Genomic DNA, 21,621 nt, shown 5'->3' with positions numbered 1-21,621 from the left:
AAAGACGCTTACTCCTTGGAAGGCAAGTTATGACCAACCTAGATAGCATATTCAAAAGCAGAGACATTCCTTTGCCAACAAAGGTCCATCTAGTCAAGGCTATGGTTTTTCCAGTGGTCATGTATGGATGTGGAGTTGGACTGTGAAGAAGGCTGAGAGCTGAAGAATTGATGCTTTTGAACTGTGGTGTTGGAGAAGACTCTTGAGAGTCCCTTGGACTGCAAGGAGATCCAACCAGTCCATTCTAAAGTAGATCAGCCCTGGGATTTCTTTGGAGGGAATGATGCTGAAGCTGAAAGTCCAGTACTTTGGCCACCTCATGCGAAGAGTTGACTCATTGGAAAAGACTCTGATGCTGGGAGGGATTGGGGGCAAGAGGAGAAGGGGAGGACAGAGGATGAGATGGCTGGATGGCATCACTGACTCGATGGATGTGAGTCTGAGTGAACTCCGGGAGTTGATGAGGGACAGGGAGGCCTGGCGTGCTGTGATTCATGGGGTCACAAAGAGTCGGACATGACTGAGCGACTGATCTGATCTGAAGTACTTCTACTGAAACCCACTCATGGTCATTTATATATTGTCTAGGTCTGCTCTTGACTATAATGGCAGAATGGCATGATTGCAACAGAGATTGTATGGTCTGCAAATCTAAAATATTTATCCTCTGGTACTTTATTGGAAAGGTTCCTGACCTCAGCTCTGGAATAAAGCAAGCCTTGACTATAGCATTCATGCATTTTTATAATCAAGTAGACCCACCCTCTTCAGCAGGGATTCCAGCCCAGATATGTGCTCCCTCTTCACTCAATCACCATGGTCTGAGTGGCTTGAAAATAATAACGTACTTCAGCTCTAACGGCTAGCAATGCATCAGATCTCTATCTCAGATCTATGAAATTTCAAAATAACTTATTCCTCTTTGCCTGTTGGGCAAATTGTTAACCCTACATCTGCATTCCTTGTAATTTTATTTGCACTGTCCTTTGAGAAGGACACCCAGTTCTTTCAAAGGTGGGCATTAGGATACCGAATTTTTTTCTTTCTGGAAGAAATATATCATTCTTAGATATTCTGAGTTCTGAACCAAAGATATTTCCATATTTCTAAGAAGTTGAAAAGAATGGTGTTGTTTCAGACTTGCAACGTAAACATTGACTCAGTCCATCTTCATAGAGAATAAACAGGTGAATGAAAGCACCCAAAGGAATTGTGAGACCAATAATATGCACTCCATCCTGAAATGTGACTGCATTATAAAATGCAAAGTGGGCCATAAACAAAATGAGAATCTGGTCATCCTACCCCCTTTCCACCTGGATTCACAACTCACTTCTCTGATCACATTGGCATGCGAAATTTTTGTCTCCATTAAGATGAGCCAGCCATGTTGGGAATGTTTTTTGAGCAGAAGCAAAAATAAAATGCTAATAAGTTGAACATAGATGTACTTGCACCATAAAAAACATCTGTGTCTAATAGGAGTTGTGAAACTATATTTATAAAAATCTTTAAAAGCTATTCTAATAGGAAGCAATTATTTTACCTCATTTGTCACATGACAAGCTCAGAGAAGCTGATTTAGGTAGATTCACACTAGATATAAACATCCCCCAAAGGGTGGAGATATGAAGGTCTCAAACTTATTCGTAGGACTTTTTTCCAAGTAAGTATTGAAAAAAAAAATCATCTGTGGAATTCTGTAAACTTTTCCCTGCTCCCACCCACAAAATACTCTCAAACTTAGTCCTCCTTATCCATTCCATTCCTTAACCTATTTGGCCATGGACACCCTTCTTCATATTAGAATTCTGATGAGAAAGCATTAGCTAAACATATCCATGGTCTAATTACTGGCTTCTTTTACAAATACAAATTGCCAAGGAGTGCAAAAAAAAAAAAAAAAAGGGAGGTTGAGTTGTTAAGATTAATTTGTTGTTTTAGGCCCAACGCCCAGTTGGCTAAGTCATGATGATGAAGCTAATGCACGTAGCCCTTGACACGATCCTAAGCGCTTTGCATATATATTAACTTGCTTAACCTTCAGGACAACCTATAAATCTGGTAATATTGCTCTGTTCTTTTTTGTTTAGATGAGGAAATGAAGCACAAAGAAGTGAGGTACCTAAGCAAATGGCAGAGTCAGGAATCAAACCCAGAGAATCCGACTCCACCACCCACGCTTGTATCGACTACACACGCAGCCCTTCCCGTGCCTGTGCATGAAATACTCTTTTTAAAAAAAATATTAAATAACCATGTTCATTGACTTGGAGTTATTAGTAGAAAAGTCATTCTGCATAAGTGAAAAGAGGAACCTCAATGGCTTTGAGACTATCAATATTTTTTTTATTTAAAAGTTTTAAAAGGTACTGTTTTTTGGTGTGTTTTTAAAAATATTTTCAAGTACCTACAACAAGAATGAACTCCTAGTTCCTGTACTATGTTTTCAGACAGAGACCGGCTAGGGAAGAGGCATTCATACTTGGTTTGCTTGTGTCCCTCTGGAGAACTTTAAAAATAACTTGTTCTCTTAAGTTGGTTTCATGAGTCCTTGAAAGTGTGTTTGTAATGTCGTTTGCTTAGCAAACCCTTTACTGAGGATGGTGTTTTTATAGTTTTATCTTGAGCCTTGCCCAGGATGAGTAGTCAGAAATCTCACATCAGTTGAGCCCAAAGGAAGAAGCTTGACTTCTGTAAAAAAGCAGGCAGCATAGCCTTGATTGACCAAACTTCTTCCTTGCTAACTTTCAAGGTATAGAGAATAAACTAAGCATTATTTTAAAATCATAAATAAACTCTCATTTCTATTTGTTGTTCAGTTGCTCAGTCACATCTGACTCTTCGCATCCCCATGGACTGCAGTATGCTAGGCTTCCCTGTCCTTCGCCATCTCCCAGAGTTTGCTCAAACACATGCCCATTGAGTCGATGATGCCATCCAGCCATCTCATCCTCTGTCGCACTCTTCTTCCCTGCCCTCAGTCTTTCCCAGCATCAGGATCTCATTCCTATTGGATGGGACAGAGTTCTTTAAAGATATTCCTATAGATTCAACCAAAACCCTGGAAAATAAGAAAAACTCAGCAAACAAGTTATATTCAGGCTTGTCATTGCCTGTAGTAGAAGGGTAGGTGATTCATCATTTAGTTTTACTCCATGGTGAAAGAAACTTAAAATCCTTGGAACTTCCCCAGCTGACAAGGAGGGAGGAGCTGATGAGGTAGCAACTTTTTGAGCTTGAGTTTGACATAATCTTGTTGAGTCAGGAGGTTTAGCTGTACAGTGAGACAGAAGCAAAGCTTAGGACAATCTCTTCTTTATTTCTTTTTAAAATGAATTTTGGAAATATAATTCATATACCATAAAATTCACCCAAAGTGTACATTTCCATGGATTTTAGTATACTTATAGAGTTGTGCAGTACATCCACCACCAAAATCAAATGTAGAATATTTCATTGCTCCTTAAAGAAACTCTGCACTCATTGGCCATCTCTCCTTAATTCCCCCATCCTCCAGCATGTAACCAGTAATCTACTTTTTATCTCTACAGATTTGCTTATTCTGGATATTTCATACAAACAGAGTCATACAATATGTGGCCTTTTTAGTCTGGCTTCTTTCACTTAGCGTAACATTTCAAGGTTAATCCATGTTGCAGCATGTATCAGTACTTCATTTCTTCTTCTGGCTAAATAAAATTCCATTATATGAAAAGATCACTTTTTCTTTATTATTTTTTAATTAACTTATTTTAAAAATACTTATTTACTTATTTGGCTGCACTAGCCTTAGTTGTGGCATGTAAACTCTTAGTTGCTGTATGTGAAATCTAGATCCCTGACCAGGGATTGAGCCCAGGCTCCCTGCATCGGGCACAGAGTCGTTGCCGCTGGAACACCAGAGAAGTCCCTCTTTATCCAGTGCTGAGGGACATTTGAGTAGTTTCTACCCTTTGGGCTTTACAAATGACACTATTATGGACATTTATGTGTGAGTTTTTGTGTAAGCATCAGTTTCCATTTCTCTTGGGTACATTCCTAGGAGTGAAATTGCTAGGTTGTATGCTGTTTGCTTAATGATTTAAGGAAGTCCCAGACTGTCTTCTGAAGTGGTTGCATTGTTTTACATTCCCACAAAGTAGGAGGGGTCCTATTTCTCCATATCTTTCCCAGTACTTGTTATTGTCCATCTTTTTTATTAGAGCCATGTTGGTGGGTGTGAAGGAATATCTCATTGTAGTTTTTCTTTGCATTTCCCTGATGGCAAATGCTGTTAAACATTATTTCATGTCTATTTGGCCATTTGTATGACTTTGAAGAACTTCCTATATGTCACATAGTTTTTTTCTGCTTTGGTTTCCCCTCTCACAGGAAAAGTCTTGCAATACATTGTCACTAGCTTTGTTCACCTTGTTACAGAACAAGGCCTCTAGCCAACCGTGGGAACAGATTTATTCAGCATATGAATCAGTCAGTGATTATATACATTATCGAAGTATTGATTTTTATAGAGTTCAACACTTCAATAAAAACTTGAATAGAGAGCTCAAAGTTCATTGTAAATGGCTTGTCTTAGGTCTCATAGATTCTAATGGCCTATTTTAAATTTCAAGGCATTATTCTTCAATCTATCACTCAGAACAAGGTCCAGTCACAGAATATCAGAGGAAACATTCCAAATAGAAAGATGAGTGAAATGGGACGGTCACATCATGTGACTCAGAGCCTTTCAAAACCCAAATCAGGTAAGTAACCATCACAATTTGCCTGAGACAATCCTAATTTTAAATCCTGGGACACTCTTTAGTCCTCAGTAGACCCAGTTGGCTAGTTACCACAGAGCCACCCTCAATCTCCTAGTTACGTAGGTGATGGAATTATAAAAGAGGACACAGTACATATCAGAGGCTACATCTTTTGGCCTTGCTGGCAGCATGGGTTTGAATTCTGGACAGATATTGGCCTGTGAATTTTGGCATGCTACTTCATCTCCACAAGCCTCAGAGAAATTTCAGTGAAATATGGTGGGTCATGCCGCTGCTGCTAAGTTGCTTCAGTCATGTCCGACTCTGTGTGACCCCATAGATGGTAGCCCACCAGGCTCCCCCATCCCTGGGATTTTCAAGGCAAGAACAATGGAGTGGGTTGCCATTTCCTTCTCCAATGCATGGAAGTGAAAAGTGAAAGTGAAGTCGCTCAGGCGTGTCCGACTCTTAGCGACCTCATGCAGTGCAGCCTACCAGGCTCCTCCTCCATGGGATTTTTCAGGCAAGAGTACTGGAGTCGGGTGCCATTGCCTTCTCTGATGGTGGGTCACACCTTATGTGTTTTAAGTTCAACCATGTTAAGTGTGCAGTTCATATCTTGTCAAAGGTAACTTTGAAAATCCTTCAAATACAAAATCAACTATAATTCCATAAAAATACATGGTTTAGTGTGGTCAATGTTGAAGATAATTTTAATAGATTGTGTAACTCTTCACTGGTTACTCTCAATGAATTCCTCCCTTTCTCCTATCTCCACTCTTGTACCCAACACCAGGAAAAACGGTTTGACTTTTTGGATCAAACCTTTGCAATCACTCACACAGCCTTCCTTAAGTTTTCAGACGAGCAGCATTGCCAGTTTTAGGCACAGCTGTATCCACTTCTGGGCAGACGTTCATTGGGTAGAACAGGAGGCCTGTTCCCTGCATTAGTTGAATCTTTTCTCTTTTTGCTCAGGACACATGATAGAATTCTTGCAAGGTAAACGTGTGTATGACGTGACTCCATTGTGAAGTTTCTAACCCACTCACAGAAAGCTGAGTAAGCTTCAGTAGAAAGACCTCAGACATGTCCAAGAAGAGGTCAAAGCCCCCACCCCCTCCAAATGATCGAGGTGGCAGCTCGTAAGTTCTCCTCCCGAGGAAAGAGTCGTGTGCGAGAGCGCAGAGCCCAGTTCACCACTCTGGAAGTGGTCCCACTTTGATGGCTCTCCCACCGCCACTGTTCTGGAAGCTTGCCCAGGTCTGCCCCGCCTAGCCTGTCATTTCACACACGGGCCCATGATGGGCACGTGTTACGAGCTGGTCTCAGCCTATCCATAACCAGTGGTGTGGCTGGGCCAGCCCTTGTGGTTCTCATTGTGATTGCAAGATGTCTTTGCACAATAACGACCTGGAAACTCTGAAAAAGTAAAGGTTTATTATTTACAGTACCTGGAAATTACACAGCACACCTGGGGCTACACCACAAGGTCACAGGCAGGAAAAGAGAGAGGGTGCGTGTGAGGCCTGGGATTCTGCTTTTACTGGGGTCAAGCGTGAGGGCCGAACGTTTGGAAGGCTCATCCTTTATTGGTGAATTTAGAACATGAGAATGGAATTTAAATCACATGAAGAGAAGAAACAAATGCCCCAAATACCTTCCAAAATAACTTAGATCTTTAAAACAAAGGAGCCTCAATAAGGGAGGTGGCCTGGCTCTTTATCAACTCATGACTGGCAATGTGTTTATTCCAGATCGCCATCTTTGAAGTGGCTGCCTCTCTGTGGCAACTGAAGCTTAAGTCAGGTACTTGCTTACGAAAAGAACCAAAAAACAACAAAACACAGCAATCAGTGTTCACACTCCAACGTGACGTGGTCATGCAGTTCAGAAGAGCAGTTGAGTTCAATCTGGTTGGATCTAGAGTGTCAGGCTCCACTCTGGGGAGTAGCAGGTTTCCAGAACTGGAGGTCGATAATAACCTCAGGAAGAATATAATATTCCTCCCCTTATCATCCAACAGGAGTAGGTAGAAATAGAGTATGAGGACAGAGGTACCATTTGCCAGGAAAACTAGGGGATTCAGAACTTTACCTAGAACTACAAAGTGGTACTTTGCAGTGCCATGCATGAAGTGTTAAGTCGCTTCTGTCGTGTCTGACTCTTTGTGACCCTATGGACTGTAGCCTACCAGGCTCTTCTGTCCATGGGATTCTCCAGGTACAAATATTGGAGTGGGTTGCCATGCCCTTCTCCAGGGGATCTTCCTAATGCAGGGATCAAACCTGCATCTCTTACATCTCCAGCATTGGCAGGAAGATTCTTTACCAATAGGGCCACCTGGAAAGCCCTGCTGATGCCATGGCTTTAGATTTTTTGTTATTCTTATTTTTATTTATTCTTTGGGATGTTCCCCAGTGATGCTTTTTAATAAAGGGCAAACACTTTGTGTCAGCTGAAGCAGAAAGCCCTTATTGATGAGGTAGCAAAAGACCGTAACAACTTAGATGCCCATCAGCAGAGGAGAAGTTGAGAGGATTACAGTATAGTCTTACATTAAGATACTATGCAGTCACTAAAAAGAACAAGGTGGGGCTTCCTTGGTGGTTCAGTGGTTAAGAATCCTCCTGCCAGTGCAGGAGACACAGGTCTGATCCCTGGTCTGGGAAGATCCCTCGTGCCTAGGAGCAACTAAGCCCGTGTGCCACCACTACCCAGCTGCTGAAGGAGTAGCCCACGCACTGCAACAGGAGAAAGTCCGTGCAGCAACGAAGACATAGCACAGCCGAAAATAAATAAATAAAATTATATATTACAAAAAACCAGCTCATTTCTTTAAAAAAAAATAAAAAAGAACAATCTGAAGCCATCTTCTAATATGGAACTCTCGCTGAGGCATATTAAATGAACAAAACAAGGAACATGGTGGGTACATGGACCCTACCGTTTATGTAAAAAGGGAAAGGGGAGCTATGGAGTTAAGTACATATAGACATGCTTGTAAGTATTGTATTAATATCTCTAGAAAGATACATAAAAAACTGTTAGTAGTGGCTGCCTCTGTGATGAGGAATCAAGGATAGAAGAAGAGTTGTATGTTCTTTTGTACTGCTTGATTTTTTTGTTTTACATGTGCTTGTATTAAACTTAAAAAAAAAAAACAATAATATGGAAGTTCAATTACAAGAGGAAAAAAAAAAAAACCCTGCATCTTATCTATATCAAAGCAGAATTGTGAGGAATAGAGTTTCTACTGCTCTTTTTTTCTTCTTCCTTTCTGGCAAAAGCGTTTTGCAGTCTTTAAGTAAATCAGTCTATGTTTGAGTTGGACTATTTCCCACATACTACTGGAAAAAATTTTCCAACAGTTTTTCAAAGACGAAATGTAAATCAATTAATAATATTGCCTGTATTGGAATTTAGAATTATGATGGTCATGCTCATTTTATATTAATTCAATAGAAATTCTCATTTGATTCTTAGAAAACGAGTATGTAATAAAGGCTGAAGAGGAAAATGACTTCATAAAAAACCTTCAAATTTCTATTAGTAGCTAAGATTAAAAACTATTTGAAAAACTGACTGAGCCACAATTACAATCATAGAAAACATGAGGCCACCCAAGGGATCAGAATTTGGTGAGATTTAAGTTTCTTGGTGGAGAAAAAAGTGACAATTTACATTGGTCCTTCATTCTACAAGCTTTTTAGTGAGTCCTCATGGCACCCCACTCCAGTACTCCTGCCTGGAAAATCCCATGGACGGAGGAGCCTGGTGGGCTGCAGTCCATGGGGTCGCAAGGAGTCGGACACGACTGAGCGACTTCACTTTCACTTTTGACTTTCATGCATTGGAGAAGGAAATGGCAACCCACGCCAGTGTTCTTGCCTGGAGAATCCCAGGGACGGGGGAGCCTGGTGGGCTGCCGTCTATGGGGTCGCACAGAGTTGGACACAACTGAAGTGACTTAGCAGCAGCAGCAGCATCCAGTTAATACCAGACAAGGTGCAAGGTGCTAAAGATACAAATGAAAAGAGGTACAGTTATCATTTTTACTTGCTCAGAATTCATCTCTCCTTTTCATGGTGACAGCATCTTGATTTTCTTTTGGGAAACCACTCGTTCCCTGTTCCTGCTTCATGTGGCTCCTTCAGGAGAGACTAGCCTACTCTCTGTCCCCGCATGACCACCACCAACTACGGTTTCAGAAGGTGTTCCTGGCAATTCTAAGCCCCTGGCTGTAGTGCTGTGTGTGAACCTCAAGAAGAGTAAGCTGGGGCTTCTGTGGAACTACCAAAAAGATAAAGAACTCCCTACAAAGGAAACTGAAGCTATGAGAATGTGAGGCTGCCCGTAGCCTGACAAGGAGGCCAACAGCAACAAAGGTAGAGCAGAGACAGAGTCTAGGTACCATCGTTTGAATATTAGATCCAGTCACACCTGAACTAGATTGCCCTCTGGACTTTTAGAGCTAATACTAATTAGTTTCTCCCCTCCTCCTTTTTTTTTTTTTTTGCTTAAGTCAGTTTGAGTAATACCTTAATATTTGTCTCTTGAAACCAGAATGCTCCTGGCAAGGAGAGGAACAACAAGACTGTTCCTTCCTCTAAGATGCCCAAGTCCTTCAGGAAAAGGCAGACACCAGGTAATTAAAGGAGAAGTTACTTTGTGATGGGTGGCACCATGACAAAGTATGTACCTAGTGCACTGGCAACAGCAGAAAGGCACAGAGAATGAGGTAAAACATCTCAGACTTGTAAATGGTGTTAGAGTTTATGGAACTAAACTCGTTCCTCTCATTCAAGTAAAGACTCTGAAGCCCAGACTCATCCAATAGATGCAAAGGAGCTAAGAATGGTTCTGAACTGTACTCTAACCTCTGGTGTAAAAGCAATTATTTTAATAGCACTTTTTTCCTAATAGGTAAAAATTATGCATACTCATAGAAAATTAAGAAAATATAAGAAAAGTCAAAGAATAACATAAAAATCATGCATATTACTCACTTATACTCACATCATCCATGGGATTGCTAGATCAAAGAATTCACATATCTCAAAATTTCACATTTCAACTGTAAGTCAAATAGGTGAATATTTTACAATGCAAACTTAACCTTTACCAGAAGGGGCACAAAACTCAAGTGAGTTGCACATAAGAAGTTACATGTATTATAATAGTAGAGATTATCAGCCTAAGGAGAGGAGGAGGGAATAATACAATACATTGCAATATATTACTGCATACGTACGTGCTAAGTCACTTCAATCATGTCTGACTCTTTTGCGACCTCATGAACTATAGCCTGCCAGGCTCCTCTGTCTATGGAATTCTCCAGCCAAGAATATTGGAGTGGGTTGCCATGCCCTCCTCCAGGGGATCTTCCTGACCCAAGGATCAAACCTAGGTCTCCCACATTGCAGGCAGGTTCTTTTCCATCTGAACCACCAGGGAAACCCAGTTATTCCCTACCTGGCTGCAAAGTGGAATCACCCCCAGGTTTAACATAGCCTATTTTGGCCCCACCCCAGAACTCTGTAGATTTAGAGGGAGAGAGAGAAGTACAGACACCTGATTTTTTTTTTTTTTTTAAGCTTCCAATGTGATTTTAATGATTAGTCAGTGTTGAGAATTCCTGATAAGGTCTTTTTCCTTCCTCATTAATCCTATAAGACATTTTATTCACTGTAGTGGGATAATTTTAAAGAACATTATTCAAGGTTATCTCTCCAACATAGCTATTTCTTCTCTTTCTACTTACTTTTAAAATTTCCTATAAAAAATTAAAACAAGTGGGTGAGTTGGAAGACCCATACCTAAGACAATGATCTGCAGAACGTGGCCCCTGGATTAGCAGCATCAGGATCACCTGGAAATTGATTGGAAATGAAACCTACCCTAGACCAGGTGGGAAACTCTGGGGGTGAGGGAGGGGCAGCAGTTGGTAATTTCACACAAACCCTCTAGATTTTGAGAACCAGTGATTCTCTTAAAGACAAGCTTGGCTGCTATGTATAAAATGGGTGCCTAGTGAGAACCTACTGTATAGCACAGGGCACTCAGTGCTCTGTGGCGGCAGAGGGGACAGATGTGTACGCATAGCTGATTCACTCTGCTGGAAGCAGAAACTAACACAACATTGTGAAGCTACTATACTCCAAAAAAAAAAAAAAAAAAGACAAGCTTTGAAAACTACCAACACCTTTGACCCATCCCCAGATTTTGGTTTAATGAGGTGTGTGGTTTCCTCAGATGGTTATATTAGTAATACACAGTGAAGTCTGAGAACCCCTGGGGCTTGAAAAGAGCTTCCCCTATTCAGAACAGAATCTTCTTTCAAAAGTAAAAGTGAGAGGGAAAAAAAAAAGTTACATGGTGGGACGGGTGGAGTGTGTTTAATGCAGGAAAGAAGGTGTTTTAAGAATAAGGAGATTTCAAGGGTCAAAACTAAGTTTGTTTCAGTAGCGCATATAATAATTTGGGCCAATGTTTATTTTTTATTTTAATGGGACTATTGCCCCCTTTATCTTTAGGAGACTATGATTACCCTTATGATTATAGCTGCATTTTTAGTATTTGATGATTGAAAATATTATATGAAGATCAGGAAATGAATTTGATAACATTGTGTATTTTATTCTTTACTGCAGCACCTAAAGACATTTGAAAAATAGAAATATATATGTAGAACTATTATGGTTTAAGAAAATGCTTAGCATTCATATGAACTTTCTTATAATACTTTCAGGAGGCCTGAGGCTCATAAGTTGGTGACTGTTAAGGATTTTTATACTTTTATATAAAAGAGATGGAAAGAATGGGAGATTATATCGATGTTTTTATTGCTTATCTTCCTATGATGTGAATGCCCAAATTTATAAATCCTTCCAGAAGGTTTGTGACCCACTAATAAATTATGCTTAACATATTATATTCCAATCATTTACAAATTAGCCATCCATTTATAGTATCTATGATACTGCCTAATAATTATAATCTGAATTTATTATATCACCATATTTATCAGTTATGTTGAGAGCATTTACCATATAACCCCATATAAGTTATTACTAAATGGAATATCTTTGTCCCTCTATAATTATAAACATTTTTCTCAAATTATAACTCTAATTTCTTGAAATATGTCATGTTTTATGATATTTTCTCAATTTTAAGCCAAATATCACAATTTCCACTTCTTTCTTTCTTCTTGTTTTTGCTTCTCTCTTTCCTTTCTTCCCTCTTGCCTTCCTTCCTTTAAAATATTGTCTTAAAATCTACTAAGTTTGGGGCTTCCCTGCTAGCTCAGTGGAGAAGAATCCACCCACCAAAGCCAGAGACACGGGCTTGATCCCTGGGCTGGCAAGATCCCACAAGCCGTAGACCAACTAAGTCCATGGCCCACAAGTACTTAGCCTGTGCTCTAGAGCCCAGGAGCCAAAACTACTGAGCCCATGTGCCACCACTACTGAAGCCTGTGGGCTTTGAACCTGTGCTCTGCAATAGAAGCCAGCACAATGAGAAACCTGCACACCACAACCAAAGAGTAGCCCCCACTCGTCACCACTAGAGAAAAGCCCAAGAAGCAATAAAGCAGAGCCAAAAATAAATAAATAATTTTTAAAAGATTTAAAAATTCTACTAAGTTCAGTTGGATATTTTTCTACTAATTTAATACCTCTAAGACACATGGATCAAGATATCTTCCACATTTTTTGAAAGAACCCCTAAGGAGAGATAAAAAACCTTCCTCAGTGATCAATGCAAAGAAATAGAGGAAAACAATAGAATGGGAAAGACTAGAGATCTCTTCAAGAAAATTAGAGATACCAAAGGAATATCTCATGTAAAGATGGGCACAATAAAGCATAGAAATGGTATGGACCTAACAGAAGCAGAAGATATTAAGAAGAGGTGGCAAGAATACACAGAAGAACGGTACAAAAAGATCTTCATGACCCAGATAACCACAATAGTGTGATCACTTACCTAGAACCAGACATCGTGGAATTTGAAGTCAAGTGGGCCTTAGGAAGCATCACTATGAACAAAGCTAGTGGAGATGATGGAATTCCAGTTGAGCTATTTCAAATCCTAAAAGATGATGCTGTGAAAGTGCTGCACTCAATATGCCAACAAATTTGGAAAATTCAGCAGTGGCCACAGGACTGGAAAAGGTCAGTTTTCATTCCAATCCCAAAGAAAGGCAATGCCAAAGAATGTTCAAACTACTGCACAATTGCACTCATCTCACACACTAGTAAAGTAATGCTCAAAATTCTCTAAGCCAGGCTTCAACAGTATATGAACCGAAAGCTTCCAGATGTTCAGGCTGGATTTAGAAAAGGCAGAGGAGCCAGAGATCAAATTGCCAACATCTGTTGGATCATTGAACAAGCAAAAGAGTTCCAGAAAAACATCTACTTCTGCTTTATTGACTATGCCAAAGCCTTTGACTGTATGGATCACAACAAACTGTGGAAAATTCTTAAAGAGATGGGAATTCCAGACACCTCATCTGCCTCCTGAGAAATCTGTATGCTGGTCAGGAAGGAACAGTTGGAACTGAACATGGAATAACAGACTGGTTCCAAATCGGGAAAGGAGTAGGTTAAGACTGTATATTGTCACCCTGCTTATTTAACTTCTATGCAGAGTACATCATGTGAAATGCTGGGCTGGATGAAGAACAAGCTGGACTCAAGATTGCTGGGAGAAAAATCAATAGCCTCAGACATGCAGATGACACAACCCTTATGGCAGAAAGCAAAAAAGAACTAAAGAGGCTCTTGTTGTAAGTGAAAGAGGAGAGTGAAAAAGTTGGCTTAAAACTCAACATTAAGAAAACTAAGATCATGGTATCTGGTCCTATCACTTCATGGCAAATATATGGGGAAACAATGGAAACAGTGACAGACTTTATTTTCTTGGGCTCCCAAATCACTGCAGATGGTGACTGCAGTCGTGAAATTAAAAGATGCTTGCTCCTTGGAAGAAAAGCTATGACCAACCTAGAGAGCATATTAAAAAGCAGAGACATTACTTTGCCAACAAAGATCCATCTAGTCAAACCTATGGTTTTTCCAGTAGTCATGTCTGGATGTAACATTTAGACTATAAAGAAAGCTGAGCACTGAAGAATTGCTGCTTTTGAACTGTGGTGTTGGAGAAGACTCTTGAGAGTCCCTTGGACTGCAAGGAGATCCAACCAGTCCATTCTAAAGGAGATCAGTCCTGGGTGTTCTTTGGAAGGACTGATGCTGAAGCTGAAACTCCTATATGTTGGCCACCTGATGCAAAGAACTGACTCACTGGAAAAGACCCTGATGCCTGGAAAGATTGAAGGCAGGAGTAGAAAGGGATGACAGAGGATGAGATGGTTGGTTGGTATCACCGACTCAATGAACATGAGTTTGAGCAAGCTCCGGGAATTGGTGATGGACAGAGAAGCCTGGTGTGCTGCAGCTCATGGGGTTGCAAAGAGTCGGACATGACTGAGTAAGTGAACTGAACTGTACTGATTGAAGACAGAAAATGCAGCTAGTTAATAGACTCAAACCATTAAACAAATACAACTTGTTTTCACTGAGGTTTGTTGAATTTTGGAGTGAATTTCCCTAAATACCCTAAATGTTTCTAGTTTCTAAAATGTGTACATATATTAATAAACATATTTCTTTAAAAAATAATACAAAGAGGAGACAAAAATCTGTGTCCTAGATTCCACCCAGGAAATGGCCAAAGAGCACTGCTTCTGCCTGGAAGCGTGTGGGCTTTTCCTCTGGTGCCTAAGTTCCGTGAGCAGCCTTCTGGTGACTGGGTCATACTTGTTGAGCAGTCTGGGTGTCAATGGCTTTTCTCTACTCTACCTGGGTCATCAGTGACAGGCTGGGGCACTTGAAGGAGGCATAGGATATAGCAGGCTAGGAAGTGAGAGCTTCATGCAGCTGGGGACATCAGCCCAGGCAGCCCAGACCATGGTGGGGTGACAGATCACCCTCCTATCTGGCTTTCTCTTAGCCTTGAAATGCAGGTTAAATTACCACGAGCCACTGATCTCTTCATAGGCATCACCTTTGTCTCATGTGTGTGTGTGTGTGTGTGTGTGTGTATGCACACACTTTCCCCCTAACTTCAGTTCAGTTACTGAACTTCTATCTTATATACTCTGCATATAAGATAAAAAACAGGGTGACAATATAGGCCTTCACGCACTCCTTTCCCGATTTGGAACCAGTCTTTTGTTCCATGTCCAGTTCTAACTGTTGCTTTCTGATCTTTCCTCAGGCATTCCCTTGGAATTATTTGTGTACATATCCATCTCGTTCACCTCCTTCTCATCCTTGGGCACAGCAAGTGTCTCTATGACTAATGAATAGATACATGGCTAATGCACCCTGATGGGCAAAAGGAGAACATGCGAAGTTGCTCCCCGATTGTACATGGCACGTCCTCTATTACAGCCTTCCGCCCTTCCCCCAGCTCCTCTACCGTTTCTCCTAAAGTCAGCGATACAGATACTTATAATTTCCTGAACACACCATGTTATTTCATGCAGCTCTCTGCCTTTAAATTTTCAAATTTACACATGCCCCTATTTTGGGGAGGGGAGGGCTTTCTAGTCTCAGTTTATGTATCATGTTTGCCAAGTAAAAACCTCACATCTCTCTCCACTCTCCCTCCTTTCAAAGTCGAACTGGATATCCCCTCCTCTGTGCCCCCACAATATCCTTCCTTTTCATTTACTGGCCAGTTTAATCTGTGCTCTCCGTTTCTTCAGGGAAAGATAATGACCGATGCCCACAGCACACTCTCAGTGCTCTTTGACAATGGGACACCCACACACTTCAGCACTTGCACTCCCCAGGAGCTGGGTGCTGGCTGAGATCCACTGTGTTTGTTCCCAAACTCATTTAGGCCACTTGTACCTGTTAGTGTAACTAATTTACTTAGATGCGACTTAAGTGAATAGTATATGAGTGGGGAAAAAAGAGATGTGTTTTCCATGAGCACAGATGGATGCTTTGGAAAGGCGAGCTGCTAAAAATGTGTCCTGCTGAATGAGGGCCAGGCAAGAGAACAGATGAAGATGGGGGAGGAGTATATAGACATCTTGAAGAGATCTTCTCTCAAATTGTTTCCTCCCTTAGTATTTATAAAATTCCAAACTGGAAATTGTTGAAGATGCCTTTGGAGAGTGGTTTTGGGAATTCCCATCAGTATACCCACACCACAAGAGAAGCCTTTAGCCCTACCTCAAAGATTAGTGAAGTGCATGTGTTTTTAAGTTAAAATGTCTAAGTTATCCATGTATCCTTGTACCTGTCCCAGTAATATACTGTGGGCTTCCCAGGTGGCACTAGTGGTAAAGAACGCACCTGCCAATGCAGGAGATGTAAGAAGCGTGAGATCACTCTCTGGGTCAGGACGATCCCCTGGAGGAGGGCATGGCAACCCACTCCAGTATTCTTGCCTGGAGAATCCCATGGACAGAGGAACCTGGAGGGCTACTGTCCATAGGGTCCCAAAGAGTCAGACAAGATTGAAGTGACTTAGCATGTACCCATGCAGTAATATATTGCAGTGTATTGGGGTGGAGTTGGGAGGCAGAGACTGTCTCCTTTTGATTGTTTCTTGAAGACAGGGACGGTGTCTTGCTTGTCTTGGTATTGTGCCTAAGACTGGGAAGAATATTTGAATCCTAGAGAACTTTCTGTAAGGATTTCTTGACCCAAGGGGATTGCTGTTCTTATTATTGTACAGGTACTTGTATGTGCTCAGTTGTGCCCAGCTCTTGATGACCCCATGGTCTGCTGCATACCAGGCTCCTATGTCCATGGAATTTTCCAGGCAAGAATACTGGAGTGGGTTGCCATTTCCTTCTCCAGGGAATCTTCCCAACCCAGAGATCGAACCCAGGTCTCCTGCATTGCAGGCAGATTCTCTGCCATCTATACCTCTCCGGAAGGCTTAGGAAGTGCTTAGTCGCTCAGCCATGTCCGACTCTTTGCAACCCAAGGACTGTGGCCTGCCAGGCTCCTCTGTCATGGGATTCTCCAGGAAAGAATACTGGAGTAGGTTGTCATTTCCTTCTCCAGGGGATCTTCCCCACCCAGGGATGGAACATGGGTTTCCTGCAGGCAGATTCTTTTACTATCTCATCCACCAGGGACGTTTCAACAATCAGGTTTCTTTTATGCATTACAGCAGGAGAAGGCAATGGCACCCCACTCCAGTACTCTTGCCTGGAAAATCCCATGGACGGAGGAGACTGGTAGGCTTCAGTCCATGGGGTCGCGAAGAGTCGGACACGACTGAGCAACTTCACTTTCACTTTTCACTTTCATGCATTGGAGGAGGAAATGGCAACCCACTCCAGTGTTCTTGCCTGGAGAACCCCAGGGACGGGAGCCTGGTGGGCTGCCGTCTATGGGGTCGCACAGAGTCGGACACGACTGACGCGACTTAGCAGCAGCAGCAGCAGCATGCATTACAGCCACTAGGCGGCAGTGCAGCTGCATTCCTTGGGAAAGGCCAACCCAGGGAAGATGCCTCCAAGCTAGACCCCCCAAAATGTGATGAGCTTCCCTAACGTGTATTGGTGGACAAGGCAATGGCACCCCACTCCACTATTCTTGCCTGGAAAATCCCATGGACAAACGAGCCTGGTGGGCTGCAGTCCATGGGGTCGCTAGGAGTCAGAGATGACTGAGCAATTTCACTTTCACTTTTCACTTTCATGCATTGGAGAAGGAAATGACAACCCACTCCAGTGTTCTTGCCTGGAGAACCCCAGGGACGGGAGAGCCTGGTGGGCTGCCATCTATGGAGTCGCACAGAGTCGGACACGACTGAAGTGACTTAGCAGAGGCAAAGTGTATTGGAGAATCTGTGGCATAAACATCTCACTTTGTATATGTGTTTCCCTTGTTTATTTGGGGAAGTTGACTCCATTGTTTCTAAATAATGAAAAGCCCAAGTAGTAATCACCACCTCATTAAGTTAGTTATTAAAGCCAAGCCAAGTCCTGGAAGGGAAAAAAAAAAGAAAAGAAAATAGGAAGAAAAGCTTACTATCCTCGTGCAAATGTCACGACCAGCATCAAGGATTTTAAATTGATACCAGCAGGCCACAGTGTCTTACAGTGGAGTCTCACAGGCAACACTACTGAGAAAGTTACGGAGACTGTGTCCAGATGACTAGACAGATCTCAATCCTGCCTTCCTTCCCTGAATGAGTCTTCTCCAGTTCTGATGTGCTAGAGTCACAGATTTCAAAACGTAAGTGCTAGTTGCTCATATCTTTGTGAAGCAGTGTCCTCTCCCAGAAGAAAGAGCATAGTAAGATGAAAAAGAATTCCAAACATCACCATTAAAAGAAAGACCTTGGAAAAATAAAAAAGAACGATTATTTTACTTTTCAATGGGTTGTCAGGCTGAGTTACAACTACACTGATGATCTATGAAGTGAAAGGATCTTAATGCAGTTTGGGTCCAAGGGAGCTGAGGCATCCTATTTCCACAAGTCTTTGGAAGCAATGAAAGAATATCTGTTCCAAAGTACTCTGAGAATTAAATAAATCTGAAACAAGATAAAACAGTCCAGTTTATAATTATCATGCGGGCTTTGAAATAATTGACCTAGAGGCTAAGTGATTCACTGCATCTGGGGAGCCAAGTGACCGAGATTTGAGACTGAGCACGGCTCCTGATGGTGACCAGACAGCTCACCTTTCCTCTCTCAGCATGGAGAGGGAAACTGGATAAATGATCTCAAAACCTCCCCCGGGTCTAAACAATCACATATTCCTTTTCCGGGAAGTTACCCTTACAGTTACACTTGACTTCCTTCTGTTTCAGCTTAAAAAAAAAAAAAAAATTTATTTATTGGCTGTGCTGGGTTTTGGCTGCTGTGCAGGCTTTCTCTAGTTGTAGCGAGCAGGAGTTATTCCCTAGTTGTGGTGCCAGGGCTTCTCAATGCAGTGGCATCTCTTGTTGCAGAACACAGGCTCTAGAGCCCATGGGCTTTAGCTCTAGAGAGTGGGCTCAGTAGGCATGGTGCACAGGCTTAGTTGCCCCTCAGCACATGGAATCTTCCCAGACTATGGATTGAACCCATGTCTCCCGCATTGGCAGGTGGATTCTTAACCACTGGACCACCGTGGAAGTGCTGTTTCAGCTTTGAAAGACGTAATATGAAGTAAACCAAACATAAAAATTGCTATTTCTCTATCCAAACTTAGTTTTCTTTTAGGGCAGGATCTGGCAGAGTTCAAAATACGGTTGGAACTGATACCAAAGGATTTTTTCAATAAAATTAGAATGAGATGTTACAGTTTAAACCCCATAAAATCCAAACATGCTAGCTCGTGTGCAGAACAGAAACTCAAACCCAGCATTTGCCCTCCAGTTGCTCACAGTTGAAGGGAGTGGTGGCAGCTTACTCTAAATGAGTAAGAAAATAAATACACTGATATTTCAAGACTGGACAAACATACGAGTTCCCATTTAGGTTTCTGACTCCTGATTTATTTTCCCACTTCCCCATGGAGAAGGGCAGTCAATGAACGAATACTCAGATCTTCAGTGTCTGTCTGGAAAGCTGGCAGTCTTCCAGAAGTACAATTGGATATGAAAGCAAAGTTCCAGTCCTCACCTCCTTAGGCCATCACTTCAAGCCTTTGACAGAAGGAAGACCAAAGTTGGAATGGGCAGTGTGGCCCTCATTGATCTGTTTGTCACATTGTGCACAGACTTAAGGTACAAAGGGTTGGCCTTGGGACTGCCCTCAAGGTGTTGTCCCTAATCCTAGCTTCTCCTTCCTTCCTTTTGACTGTCCCAGATATTTGAGTTAAAAGAGCTGCCCTCTGATAAAACTTTAAAGCCCTAGGATGTAGTCCATAAGCCAAGACAACTGGGCCTTCTCGTACTTTTCCTCCTCAGGGCCCTTCCTGGTTGCTGACCACAGGGAAGTACTATAAGAAAAGGTTTGGAACAGGGATTGAAACAAGCCGCTGGGCTACTGTTTACCACTTTCAGGGGCTGGGCTTGCTTACTCAACTTGGTGAATAGGAGCAGCGCTTCAGCCCGCCCATCTGCAGCAGGAGGAAAATATTGTGGGCTCCAAAGGAGTGATTGCATGTAGACCCCTCAGTCCCAGGCCTGGCGCAGAAGATGCAGGCCGGCCTTGCCCATCGACATTTCTTCATCAGCGTCATCGATGATGATGCTGGTGCAGAAAGACTTAACAGTGGAGGCTGACCTGGGCCTGGGCGTGAATCCCCTCACTTGGAATATCATCTTGAGAAAGCCTGAAAGCCTCCACTACTTCACGGGAGAAGGCAGGATTCGATGCCTGGGGGAGGGGTGCAGGAGGCTTAAGGCAAAGGTCAGCGGAGCGCAGAGTGAGGATGAGAAAATGTTAACTCTCGCTGTGATTACTGCCCAGGAAGACGAGCTGGGGCAGCGGTGCCCACGGAGGACCCTGACGACCAGCTTGGCGGTTTCAAGCAGGTCCCAGAGGCAGGAAGCCTTCCTTGAGAGGCGCACGGGTGGGGTGAGAGGTGAGGGGACGCTCAGGCACCCGCTGGGAGTGGGAACTGGGAGAAGTGAACTTGACCTCCGACTACGCGCGGGGCGTGTCTGTCCGCGCCTTCGGCCGCAAGGTCCTGCCTCCAACCTCGGCGGGCCCAGCGGAGCCGCTCCCGGGAGTCGGGGGCTGGGCCCGGGACCCCGCCCAGGCGGCGGCAGGGTACCCTGGGCTGGGCGCTGCTGGCCCAGCCGACGGGGCGGAGAGGAGCGCGGCGGGAGGAGGAGGAGGAGGGGGCTGGTCAAGGGAAGTGCGACGTGTCTGTGGAGCCTTTTTATACCTCCTTCCCCCGGAGTCCGGCAGCCGCCGCCGCCGCCGCCGCCGCCGCCACCCGATCGTCCTAGAGCCTCCGCTCCAGGGGCTGGGCTCCGAGTTCCAGCGCGCCGGGCACCGCCGTAGCCAGCCAGCATGTCCGAGGTTAAGAAGCAGAAGACGGTAGGCTGCCAGTCGTCTGCCTTCCTCCTCCGCTCTCGGCCCCGGACGCTCGGATCCCATCCTCCCCGGGAGGAGGCGAGCAGCCCCGGCGCGGAGGCTGGGGCGCGGGGAGGAGGAAGGGGTGGAGGGAAGCAGGAGGGAGAGGCTGAGCCGGGATTCCCGGGGCAGCCCTCGCGGGGCAGTCCCTCCCCGCCCCGCGCCGCAGGGAACCTGCGCCCGGTGGGGTCGTCACGACCGGGCTAGACCTCCGGAGCCGGAGACATGGGTCCCCATCCAGAGAAAGGTCCAGAGGTGGGAAATTTCCTTTCTTCCCCCGAGAACTTTTTCTAGACCCGTCTTTTCTTTTGAATGAACTCCGCACGGGTCCACGCGGTGGGGGTTGAGGGACTGAGGGGACCCCGGTACTGCCAGGTCTGGACGCTGGCGACACGTCAGGGACAGTCATTGGGGTTTTGTCCACGGAACCTCCTTGGAGTGGACTTGAGTGACAGACGTTCATAAAGGGAGAAGGCAATGGCACCCACTCCAGTACTCTTGCCTGGAAAATCCCATGGGCGGAGGAGCCTGGTGAGCTGCAGTCCATGGGGTCGCTGAGGGTCGGACACGACTGAGCAACTTCACTTTCACGCATTGGAGAAGGAAATGGCAACCCACTCCAGTGTTCTTGCCCGGCGAATCACAGGGACTGGGGAGCCTGGTGGGCGGCCGTCTATGGGGTCGAACAGAGTCGGACACGACTGAAGCGATTTAGCAGTAGCAGCAGCAGTACGGCTATCTAGACGAGGGAGGGAAATTGCCTTTCTACATACTGGCAGGGTTCTAGCTCCTTGTTGGGATCGGATGGCAC

The 21,621-nt window shown here is 43.6% G+C and overlaps 1 protein-coding gene across 4 annotated transcripts in view; it reads left to right on the top strand.

Annotated features, from left to right (window-relative positions):
- Positions 1-20,437: 20,437 nt before the first annotated feature.
- LOC104982765 (bifunctional 3'-phosphoadenosine 5'-phosphosulfate synthase 2) overlaps positions 20,438-21,621 on the top strand; it is a 95,019-nt gene continuing 93,835 nt past the window's right edge. For 2 of the 4 annotated variants that reach the window (XM_010832187.1, XM_010832185.1), the window contains exon 1: positions 20,438-20,774. In XM_010832187.1, the coding sequence (XP_010830489.1) occupies positions 20,748-20,774 (27 nt within the window). In that variant the 5' untranslated portion in view covers positions 20,438-20,747. Of the gene's footprint in view, positions 20,775-20,797; positions 21,066-21,621 lie in introns of those variants that run through there. The other 2 variants (XM_010832186.1, XM_010832184.1) reach the window with 1 other exon arrangement.

The sequence above is a fragment of the Bison bison genome, unplaced genomic scaffold, assembly GCF_000754665.1.
Source record: "Bison bison bison isolate TAMUID 2011002044 unplaced genomic scaffold, Bison_UMD1.0 scf7180017860456, whole genome shotgun sequence".
Taxonomy (NCBI): domain Eukaryota; kingdom Metazoa; phylum Chordata; class Mammalia; order Artiodactyla; family Bovidae; genus Bison; species Bison bison.
Note: the sequence above shows the minus strand (reverse complement) of the source record. Positions and strands in the feature narration are given on the sequence as shown.